We start from the raw sequence: 12,713 nt of genomic DNA on the forward strand, positions 1-12,713 counted from the left end.
TTCAATGTTTTCCTAAGGAATGGATCAGAGATTGATCTTTCAGAAGTACTGTTTAATGCTTACACCAACGATACCTGCGAAGACCAAAAAAAGCAACTTGAAATAAGCAAAATCCAACCTTTTTTTTTTTTTTTTAAAGTGTCAGGAGTTCTCAAAGTGCTGCCTTTTATAAGTAAGAAATAGAAGGTTTATGTCTTGGCAAAAAACAAGTCCTAAAGTTTTAAAGAAAATGTAAAAATTGTTGGACAGCTCTAGAAATTTTTAGTTGGCTAATATAAAAGACAAAAATATAAGGCTCTTAGAACTCTTTGAAAGTATAAAAATGAAATAAATCTCTGATGGTCTTAAAAATTGAATTCAGTAAATCTTTACAGAAAATGCAATCTCTTAATGTACCTTTTTATTAATATCTCAATAAATTATTCTTATACACACTTACTCCTTTTGGATATCACCAGTCTTTTCCTGGAATTTGACTTTTTTTGGCAGTGTGATCCTTACACTTTTTTAAATTATTTCCCTCAGAAAATTACAGTGATGATTTTGAAGATGCAGAGGATATTGATGCACCTTTGCTTACTAAAGATGAAGAGACTCATTGTGAAGAAAATCCCAAATTAGAAAAGATAAATGAACCCAAGCAGGTATATATCAGTTTTGTATTCTGTGGTTTGTGACTTCTTTCATCAGTTTGGCTATTTGCCTTGTGAAGATATCAGAATAAGAAGTTCATAGTGTTGCCCATTGTTGTATGAGTTTCTTCACATTTGGTTTAACATTTTCTTAACTTAGGATGTCTGTTTAACATAAATTTTAAAAAAAAAGTCATGACAATTGATGATTTTATGAGAGATAGCTTTTGTCAGATAATTTCCTCAAGTTAAGCTTTAGAATTTGAAAACAATTGAAATTTTAAAACTAATTTTTAAGCTGGTATTTTGTTACCCTCTGTGATAGGACATATCTTTGTGAACTGTATAAATGCCCCTCCTCAGTACTTACGCTAGATAACATTAGTATCTGAAACATAGTCAGTTAAGATGAGGCTTACATTATTCCATTCACATTCAGTGGTGATATATTCTAATTCTCTCTATTCCCAGATCTTACTAAGACTCGTTCCAGGCTTTTGCTACATATTGCCTGCAGAATAGCCTTATCGTTGAAAATAGGTAGTAGTAACTAGTAGAATAATTCCTGTTTGTTATTTTTGTCTTCACCTGAATACAGTCTTTTTGGAACAGTACACTAGGATTAGATGTTTTGAACTTGAGTGAAACTAATGACTAAATAGAAGAAACACTTCAGGGTATATATAAGTATTCTTACTTTTTAATTTACATGATGCTTTTCATATGTATATATGTCAGTATATGTATTTGTTGGTGGGGTATACTTAAATAGTCTTATTTTGAGGGTATACATAAATTGTCTAATTTTTAAATTTTATTTGGTACTTTTCCTTGAAAAAAAAATATATATGTCACTCAGTTTGGTGGGTTGGGAGAGAAGATGATTTTAGAAATAATACAAAAGTTCATGTGACCTGATGAGTATCCTTAGAAATTTAATGGGATTCGTAGTTGGAATATGGCAGTTAACAGTATTGTATGAAAACATTAATAGGTCAAAAGAAGGCATGATAATGTGGTATATTAAGAAAGTATACCATGCATAAATATATGTCAACCTAAATATGGTAGCCTCGTAGAAAGCCGCATGAGTAAGAGTCAAAAGAAGAAGAAATTAAAGCTCTGTTACTATGGGAGGACCCTGCCTGCTGCCTAGGCAAGCGGGGAATAAAGGTGATACTAATTATAAAAATTACTCTGAGGGAACCTATAATGTTGAAGAACTTCATCTGTCTTGCCATTTGGTTGCCTGCCTTTCTAAAAGTTACATCTTTCAAAAGGTAGACCAAACAGATATTTGGTCATTAATTTTGAACAATAAAGGGAAAATTGTTTGACAGTATTGTAATTGCAGACTCTTATGTGAAGTAGCCCTTTTACATTGATGTTTAAAAAAAAAAAAAAACAGAATTTTTAAGCAAAATAGATGAGGAGGTGGCACCTAGCTATTTTAGGCAAGAATTTTTAAGGCCTAAAATAATTTTGGTAATTGCCAAGGTTCAGAAGTGTTTTGAGAGCTATAGACTCTCTGGGCTTGAGGAGTTACTGATGAAACCTAGGAAACAAGTTCCTGATCAGTTCCTGATCTCCTCATAGTGGAGTAAAGCACTGGTTTTCAAGTTTGTAATTGCTCATTTTGTGCTCATTTTATGTAATTTTGGTTTTAAAACATATAATAATTTCCTTTAATTTAGGAAGAAGAGAAAACTGGCATGCTGGCTAATGGTAAATATTATGTTTATTTATAGATTTTTATGGACATACAATTAGTCTGCTCAAAGTTTCATCTAAATAATTCTGAATAAATCACTCTTTGTTTTTAAATATTTTTAAATGTTAATTCTAAGGAATTAACATTTGTAGCTTTTCTCAGTAGTATGTCTTTTATGTCTATCATGAATCCATCTGTTATATTTGAGAATGTTTCCATTTTGTTATTTTCCTCAAGATCTTTGCCCTCCACATGTAAATCTGCATTAGAGCACATTTGTTGTGTATTATTGTTTATTAATGTTTTTGTTGTATATGTCTATGCTTTCATATGTAGGAAGAAAATTATGCTAGTATATGTGTGTATGTATACATATATGTGTATACATATAAGATTGTATACCACTTACATCTAAACATTTATTTTTAGGCATTCCTTATGATTAATTTTTTTAGGACAAAAAAACCACACAAGTTTTTCTGCATTCCCTATAGTTTTTCTTTTATCTTCTTCCAGTTGTGCTGCTTGACTCATTTGACTCTGTTGAAGAGGTGAACCTTAATGGACAAGATGAAGCAACACCTAAACCTAAGGCCCTCCCAGAAATGAGTGATAAAGAAATGACAGGAACAGGTAAAAGTATTTTAGAAATTAGCTATTCTCTAAGTATGGAATACTTTATAACTAATTGACTTCATTTCTAGGAAAACACATAAAATAACCCCATTGACAATGAAAACCTTAAAGCTCATATTTTTCCATCATATCTAACAATCTAATAAGACATTACTAATAGTGACAATACTAATAGGCCAACTCAAGTGTGATTTTAAATACTTACAAATGAATGCTGTTAATACAAAATGTAGCACTATAGAGGAATATTAACTAATTTGCTGTGATCCATCAGAATATTTGGTTTAATTTGCCATATGTAGGAGAAATGGGACTGGGTCTTAGTTGTACTTTTTCATAGTTTCCCCATTTTTAGGAAGAAGCTAGGTTACACTCCCAAATTCTGAACTGTCCAAGACAACTGGGCTTTCTTTAAGCTTGTAAAGGTCTTTGAGACAGTGCCTTTTAAACTTCTTAATGCAATGGAGCACTTATCTCCAATTGTAATCTTACCTAGAAGTCTCTATACAGGTAAAAATGACATTGTGTCAGACAGTATATTTTGTTATGTTGTATAGTATAAATTACCCTAAATTTGTCACATTATTGTTTACAAATGGAAACTTTTAATCAACTTGCTTTATAGTCTCAGGATACTTACTAGTCAGCTAAACTGATCCAGGCAGATAAAAGAGCAAAGGAAATCACTAACCAACTTTAAGCATCAGCTTGCATTTTATTTTTATTTTACTTTTTATTCTTACTCTCTTTTGTAGTATATCTACAGAAAACCTCATGTGTCACAGTGGTATAGCTTGATACATCTTTAAATACTGAACACAGCAACCAAATCAAAAAGCAAAAGTCCCAAACATCTTGTCAAATCCTTTATTTCTTGTCACTGTCCTTCCAGAAGTCATCACTATATAAACTTGTTTCATACACTTTTATCTTCAAATATAAATATTAAAGTAAAAAAAAAAACAATCTAAGGTGGGTGCAGTGGCACACACCTCTAATCTCAGCACTGGGGAGGCTGAGGCATGAGGATAGCAAGTTTGAGGCCATCCTGGGATACAGAGTGACACCCTGTTTCAAAACAAACAAAAATTATCTGGTGACACAGAATTTTGCCATCAAGACATGTTACTCACTAGTTGCCCAACTGGTTGTTCTACCATAATGAACATGTGCAGAGCACATGTTCCTTACTTATTTAAATAACCATGTCACATATGCTATGATAGTCTGCCCACTTGAATAGTTTTTGGTAAGCAGACATGAATTCTTTCAAAAGACTAACAGAGCTGCAGCTTTTCTAAGCAGCAATGTACTATAGGAAGGTAATATGTGTGCAGGATGGCCAGAGAAATGTTAAGTTGTGCATCAAAACAAGTAAAAGAGAAGGCAAAAAGTAATAAAAAATATTGCACTACATAATGTCTTCAAAATGCTACAATTGTGGATGTGGCACATTTGAGTGTGCAGGTTGGATTTTATTACAAATTTTAAGTTATAGAACATGGTTTGAAGTGGAATTTCAGTTAGATATCTTTAGAGTCTATGAAGAATTATAATTTTATGAGATACAGTAGGAAAATCACTGGTGTAGGTTATAAGAAAAACTCAGAAATCAAATCAAAAGTATATTGCTCAAAGTAAAAATTCTAAGATGATCCACGATGTGTAAAAGCTATAGTTTTGGGTCTTGTTCTTAAATATTAAATAATCTGGTCAGTAATTAGAAGGTGGTAGAGTATGAATTATTGTCATATGGAGTTGGATTCATATTTCCAACTTTGCTATGTGACATGGAACAATTAATGCCTCTAACCCTTTCCTCCTCATTCAAATGAGGCCTTTTAATGTCAACTGATCATGATAGTGCATAGTAGTACAGTGTTAAGATTCAGCAAGCATTAAGCAGCAATTTTTTTTTCTTCTTTTTCTAGCAATTGTATGGTTATTAGCATTATTTATAACCTTCCATTAATAGTTGAAGCTATAAGAAAGAACCTGACAACATATAGTATAAACACTTTCTGATTGTGGGGTATTGAATTTACCCTAGAGCACATTTGGAAGTCTTCAAAAGAGTATTTGGACATGGTATAAGAACTGAAAATTCAATGGTATTTTTTTGTTTTTGTTGTTGTTTGGTTTTGTTTTTACCATGGTTTTCCTAAGTAATAATTATGCTGTATAGATAAAGTGTCGTCAATGATTGTCTTTTCTTAATAATATCATTTGTGAAATTCTTTGTGTTATGCTGTATTAAAGAGGCTAGTAAATATAAAAATGAGGTTTTCCTAACATTGAGGCTAGAAAGGCTAAATAGAGCTAGCCTTTTATTTTCTTTTCTCTTCTAGGCAGGTACCATTTTATGCCAAGACTATATGTGGGAGTAGGCACAGGATGACACTTGCTTCATGAAACTTTGCCCTGTCCTCTGCAAAATAGTATTTGACACTTCTCAGAGTTCTAAAATTGAAAAATATAGGGAACTTTGGATGTACAGTAATAGAGTAACTGCACAGAATCCTTTCATTTTTAATGTAAAGACAGATAAGTAAGCCCTTATGATAGAATGCATGAAAATAGTTAATTTACATAATCATGGAATTATTTTTAATATAACTTGAGTTAATGACTCCAGTTAGGACAAAAGGATGTTTCTCTACTATCTTTTCTGAAAAGGTTCTAATACCTTTTTTATCCCCCATCTCTAATTCCTAACCTTTAGGTTATTTTTCTGCTTTTGTTGCTTTAAAACGTGGGAGCTACTTTCTGATAATCTTGTGCCTATTGAATGAGATATGAGCCTTCATTGTTGCTAGACTGTTTACTATTTCTTTTATGTATACTCAGCAGACACTTAAATGTCCTTTTATTTTTATGGAGGAAAGAAAACACCTTGTGCCTCTTTTCATAGAAATTATCTCTTTCCTTTGGTCATGCTACCCTGAGTCTGGCTGGTAGTTTGGAGAAAAAAATTAGGCTCACCTTAACAGACAAGACATTTTTCTTCAGGTGTTCTTGGAGAATCCCTGTCCCTTAAGTATTGTTAATTGTACTCTACCAGTATCCTCTACTTTTTTGTTCTTAATTTTTGTAAGCATATTTGTTATTTATTGCTTGTGTTCCAAATAGCCCTGGTAACATGAAACACTGGCTAAAAAGAAATCACATTGTATGGCACTCTTACACTTACATGTGGCACTCGACTATCTCTTACCTTTATAGTTAAAAATAGTCCCTTAAGAGTTGGTTTTTGTACAATTTACAGTGTGTATAGAAGATGAAGCTATATATACTGTTTTGTTCTTAAGCATTAATTAACCATGGATATCAAGGGGAAAGGAGACCGGTCCCCCTGTTTGTCTTTTTTTTCCATTCTTGTATGACTCATTCTTTAATTTTGAAAATTCTGTAAGGAGTGAAAATTTTTTAAATGACTGAGTAGGTACTCAAATACCTGAGATCATTACTGTCATTAGTTTCTTTGAATCACTTTTTCTGAAATTTGTCAGCTGGTAAAAGGAGACAGTTAATAGAGAAGGAAGAATAAATAATGATATCAACATTTCTACTTGGTGACCAAGTAAATAGTAATGCCATTAGCTAAACTAGGAAATACTGGTAGTAGCACAAGTTTTGTTGAAGAATATTAGATGTGATTTATTTATAGGACAATCTAAATATTTGTTAGAAAGTTCCATACTCAGAAAAGAAAAAAGGACAAAAGACAGATTTGGAAGTAATGAACATTTGAGTATAAAGTGGGAAGGTTAAAAAAGAGGGCTAGAGATAAGGCACCAGAATGAGCCATTGACCATAAGAAATGGAGAAATAGCCATTGGTGTGATAGGTGTAACAAGGAGAAGAAAAGATGTAGAAGAAACAGTTACCAGAAAAATGACCATGTAAAATATCTCATAGGTTGAAAAGAACTGAGAAAATTATTTTGAATTATAGGAGCTTTGACAGGATGTTGAAACACATAGTGTATTGCAAAGTTAGTGGAGTGAATTGTAATTTAAAAAACTACAGACTACAAAATGGTACAGGATAACAGAGAACAAGAGAGTGATAGTGCTGAGGGAACGATAGACTCCTTCAAAATAATGTGTTAGTGTGGGAAATTTACGAATAGTTTTATCCAATGTCAAGATTGGTTAAGGATAATAGGGTGAGAGAGCAATAACCAGTGAGGTCAGACTTGATAGTTGCCATGTCACAACGCTTCGCAATTTGCTAAAAAGTATTAGTTACCAAGCCTGCTATGAGATCTATAATCCAGCCATGAATTATAGAGCTTTCTATTTGACTCTGCTTTTATAATGTTACTATCCTACAGCCTTGTTCACTGTTCCTAAAATTAAGGAACGATGTTAGTGTTTTATTTCTCCTGTTTACTATGTAATGGCATTTATTTCAGCAGGTATTTCTTCCCGACAAAGTACTAGTGACATTGAAGCCCTACATCAGGCTTATTGTCATGTAGCCCATTCCTTGGGAGATACAGATGAACAAAGAATTGAGAGTAAGACCATGGAAGATATCAGAAGCTCAGTGAAAGATCATCCTCAAGAAAATGAAGAGTCTTCAAAAAATATCTCTACTCCTGAATCTGGTAAAAAGCTGACAGATACATCAAAGTTTTAAACTAGTTTGAGACATTCTTAAACAGTTTCTAGTAGAGTGTATTTTGAATTCAGTTTACAGTGGAGCTCATTTTTAGTCTCAAACTTAATTAGGGTTTTTTCAAATGAAGTCTGGGAATCACTGATTCAAATGTAAAGTCAGAGCTGAACCCAGAATAAAATTTCAGTTCTTTTTTCTAATAAAACTTGACCAAATCAGCAAATGTTGACCTTTTTTCACTCTTTCAGTATGCAGAGAATAGACTTTGAGATCAACTAACTACGTACTTAGCAAATATGTGTATGTTGTAGGTGTAAGTATATATTTATTATTGATATTTGAGAAATGTATTTGATATGCTTGATTTCATGGTAAATATCACAGGATACTTTCCTGTTACAAACAAGTTCATCCTGGGAGGCTTCATTTATTGCACATGATGTTTTGTTAACTATTAGAGAAAATGTCATTTGGTGATGTTAAATGTGTAAATTAAGCCATGTAGATAACATTTTTGGTTTCTACTTTAACTTTTTTCTCTTAGATCTGCCCACAGTAGAGGAATTGATGAAACCTATCAGAATAGATTCCTTTGGGGTCAGTGGTTTTGATTTACACCCTGTCAGGTATGAGTGTTTTGGAATTATCATGTAGGTTGCTTTGTTGAGTTTTTGTTTTCTTACTGTTTTGTCATTAGAAATGTTATAGTCTTTTGTTCTATGTAATCATGCCTAGTGAATGATTAATAGCTAATATTGGCCTATGTGTATCTAAGTGTGAGTCACTAACTGTCTCCTTATATTTGTTTTCAATTCATCAAAATTCTTTTAATGCTAAAAGAAAAAAACAAATGCTGCTAAAAAAAGTTGCTACCATCAATTTGTCCTAAACTTCTCACTGAAATATATGATCTTTTCAGTTTTAAATAGCACAGGGATAGTTGATTCACGATGAGTGGGAAAATGAATCATAGCTTTGCTCCTTTATAAACCAGTTTTAATTTAGTCACCAACTGCTCATTGTCTCACAGGGTAAATTCTGTGGTTATAAGAGAAATGGGCTTCATGAAAATCCTCCAGCTTCAATATAGTTTACTGCATGTGTCTGTCATTCTTGAATACAGAGTAGTAATCACAGTAACCTTGTTCTAGACAACTTTGCATTTATGTAATACTTACAGTGTTACATTCAGTGTCTCATATGATCCTCATAACATGCAAGACAGGCATCTTTATCCTCAAAAAAAGACAAGTTACATACCTCCATAGCCCCACCCAATGTATAGTGATGAACTACAATAAATACTGCCTTTGAGAAAGGAAAGTACAGCAGTGTTGCAACTTTGAAAACACAGAAAAGATCCCGTAAAGATTCCTACCTTAGGGATAGGATTTCTCTTGATAAAGCTATTAACTCTACACCTTAAAAGAAATGTCTTACAAATATTGTACGCTATATAACCCCTGGTTCCATTACTTGGGGAATCTATTTGTCTTGCTTGATAATAACCAAAGTGTTTGTGAGGAGGATATGACAGCATCTTTTAGGGATATGATCCTTTCTCAGACTACTTCCTTCCTGCAAGTAGTTTAAGGCTTCTAGGTTTTGGGGGGGTTCATTTGTTTTGCTTTGCTTTACTTTTAAATAGAGTGTAAGCCTTCAGAAAGTTCAGTAGCCTTCTGATCTGTTTGGTTCTAGTCAGTTCCATGTGCCAATAACCACAATTAAAGTTCTTTGCTAGACAGAGGTTTAAATCTGCTTTTGGTCTTTGATTCCTTGGCCCTCTGGAGGTTTTTTTCTCTCAATTTATTTGCAGTAATCTGGATATTTGGGGGAACAATAATCTTAAGCATGAAGAAGACACCCTTGGTATGACCTTTGCCAAGGGACTGAATCACTCTTTTCAACTAAGAAGGCTCATGAAATCTTTCTAATGGCATTTTTCCATGTCGAGTCTTATTGATTAGGTCTAGTCATAGAACCCTGACTTTCATGACTTTTCTATTCCCTTTCAATTCTATGTACAGACCAGTCTGTTCTATCCTTAGACATCTGGTATTTTTATAATGTCTTGTTGAAAGCAGCCAATAGTAGCCAGCACTTAATAACTCTATTCTCTCCAGTTGTTTATTTCTCTTACTACTCCAGGTTCAGCATGTGTATGGTCTACCTTCTAAGCTCTTGTAGAAGACGGTTTATCAAATGTTTTGCAGTGTAAAACATAGGTTGCCATCTTTCCAGTCTTTGTTATCAGTTCCCTGCTGCCCAAAGCCTGGCCACTAAGCCAGTGACACGTGTTCAGTTTTTGTCATGCTAGTACTCAAATTCTAAAGGCAAGAACTAGTAAATGACCCCATCTAGATGCAAAATGGCAAGAATGGGAAGCAGTTTTGATTAACATGTAGCCAAATTCTGCTTGTGAAGAAGGAAAAAAACTGTTATATTTCTGATGATTCCAGCTATTCTAGGAGTTTCCATTAGTTACAGAGAAGCCAGTGTACCTAATATGAAAATGGTAGCCTCTTAAAGTGTTCTTAATTTTATTTTATAGATCATAAAATCAAATGACTTAATAGACCATGATTAAATAATTCAAGAATAACAATTCTCATATTTTTGGATTACCTATAGTTTGCTGGTATTTAATCAAATTTAAGATGTATTTTCCAGATGTTAAATATCTAATTGTCTGAATTGTTTTATTTCATTTAAGTAGTTTAAACCACAGAAATGATTTTAAAATCCTAGTGAATTTTCTCTTTTTACTTTCAAAACTTTCAAAATCTCATACTATGATTACATTTGTGCTTTTTGGTATTTATACTGTATGCCTCCTTAACATAAATTGTCACTTCTTTAGTTTCTTCCAGAAATATATAAGTGTTTTTCTCCTTTTTAAATTTTTTATTAGCATATAATAGTTGTACAGGGGGATACATTGTGATATTTACATATGTGCTTACAATATATTTTAGATTTATCCTCTCCATCCTTCTCCCTCCTCCCCTCCTACTTAGAACAATTTCAACAGGTCTCATTCTTTTATTTTCACATATGAATACAAAGTACATCTACCACATGCACTCTCATTCAACCTTTCCTATGCCCACCCCACTCTTGCTGGTATCCACCCCCAGAAAAGACCTGTTTTACCCTCCTGTCCTTCATTTTTTTAAAGTGTATATTAATAATTCAAGGGTGTTCACCTTGGCACTTCAGGCCTGTATATATTGTGCTTTAATGAAATTAATTCTTCCATTACTTACTCTTTCTCTATCACCATGCTCTCCTAATATTCAACAGCTTACAGTGCATAATGTTATATTATATTCATACATAGATGGAAAGTGTCAATATTTTTTCATTCTCTAACATTTTCTTTCCCTCTCCCACCTCCTATAGTCCCCTCAGACATGCTCACTAATGTAATCATGTTCTCTCACTATATATATATATATATACACATATATGTTTACATATTTGTTTACATATATATGTAAATATACACACACATATATATGATCGTATATGTGTTTATAGATACATTTAGCTTACAGGTCAAGCTTCCACATTTGAGGAAAAAATGTGACCTTTGACTTTTGAGCCTGACTTAACCTTGCTTGTGTTTTTTCTTGCTTCAAGTGCATATTGACTTAAACTATGAATAAACTATATAAAAGAAATTTATATTTTATTTTTATTATATAAAAGCAGCCTCGGTTTTGTTTGGTTTGGCCTTTCTAAAAGGTCTCAAAGTCACTTTTAGATTATACTATATAATCTATTATTATACCACATTAAAATTATCTGAAATTAAAACAATTATGTAACATTTATGACATGTATATGTTATACAAATTTGTAACATGTGTATGTGTATATATACACATGTGTATATATATACACACACATGAATATATGTATACATACATTTGTATAATATGTATATGTATGTATATGACTGATAATTGAAGAAACATACTGTGTAAAATTTATCCTTTGTGTCCTGTTTTGTTTTATAGTTCTAAGAAAGTGGCTGATAGTAAAGAAAGTGAATATATTACCTCTTTACCCCTTAAGATGAATGCAAATGCTGCGTCTCAAGACCTGAGACATGTGAACCAATTTTTTGAAAAAAATGATAATGCAGTTTTACAAAAGAAAACACATGGGAGTATGGAAAGTAGCTGTCCAACAGTTGTGGAAGAACATGTTGATAAAATGTGCCTTGATATTTTGAGGAAAAAAATATCTGTTAATTCTTCATTACCACCTCAGGATGACAAAATTAATGAAGTAAGTGTTTATAATCTAAATTGATTTGCTACATTGAAGAGTGAAGTGATGGAAAGTATATAAGTACTGTAAATAAGTGCATACCTCTTCATTAGTGGAATTGATTACATACTGACCTTCACTATACATCCTGGATATTCGCGGGTGATACTTATTACCACACCTCCAGGCCCAAATTCAACATTAGCTTTCTTTTAGAGGCCATTCTTTATACCTTCTTTTCTCCTCTTTTCCTTTTTTTTTCTTTTTTCTTATAGCACATATAGTCCAGAATTTGAATAATTCAAGAAAACAAAGTTTATTCATCACTGTAGTGCTCATTGCTTAGTCTTTCCAGTAGTTTGCACTGTCGGCATTTTGTAATAAAGAATATTATTAGCAACCATGAAGAAACTTATTCTTCATGCATTTTGGTGTTCCTTTTTCTTTGTTTTTCTTTTTTAGCACTGGGGTTTGAACTTGGGGCCTACTTTGAGCCACTCCACCAGCCTTTTTTCTGATGAGTTTTTCATCATAGGGTCTTGTGAAGTATTTGCCTGGACTGACTTTGAATCATGATCCTCCTGATCTCTACCTCCTGAGTAGCTAGATTATAGGCATGCACCATCGGTGCCAGTTTTTTTTTTTTTTTTTTTTTTGTGGCGGTCGTGAGGTTTGAACTTGACCCCATGCTTGCTAGTTATTCACTCTTATATCTTGAGCCACTCCGCCAGCCCTGCCGTTCCTTTTTAATCCTATTTTTCTTATAGTTCTCGTAGTCTCAATATTCTATTTGTATTTTATAATTTTGAATTAGGTATTTACTAAATAAATCA

General features: G+C 32.7%; 1 protein-coding gene across 4 annotated transcripts in view; it reads left to right on the top strand.

Annotated features, from left to right (window-relative positions):
• The window catches only part of Cep162 (centrosomal protein 162), an 82,424-nt gene that overhangs the window by 18,973 nt on the left and 50,738 nt on the right, over positions 1-12,713 (top strand). For 3 of the 4 annotated variants that reach the window (XM_074078647.1, XM_074078639.1, XM_074078667.1), the window contains 6 exons: positions 526-644; positions 2,327-2,357; positions 2,860-2,976; positions 7,397-7,591; positions 8,147-8,228; positions 11,625-11,898. In XM_074078647.1, the coding sequence (XP_073934748.1) occupies positions 526-644; positions 2,327-2,357; positions 2,860-2,976; positions 7,397-7,591; positions 8,147-8,228; positions 11,625-11,898 (818 nt within the window). The remainder of the gene's footprint in view (positions 1-525; positions 645-2,326; positions 2,358-2,859; positions 2,977-7,396; positions 7,592-8,146; positions 8,229-11,624; positions 11,899-12,713) is intronic. The other variant, XM_020188071.2, reaches the window with a different exon arrangement.

The sequence above is a fragment of the Castor canadensis genome, chromosome 1, assembly GCF_047511655.1.
Source record: "Castor canadensis chromosome 1, mCasCan1.hap1v2, whole genome shotgun sequence".
Lineage (NCBI taxonomy): Eukaryota > Metazoa > Chordata > Mammalia > Rodentia > Castoridae > Castor > Castor canadensis.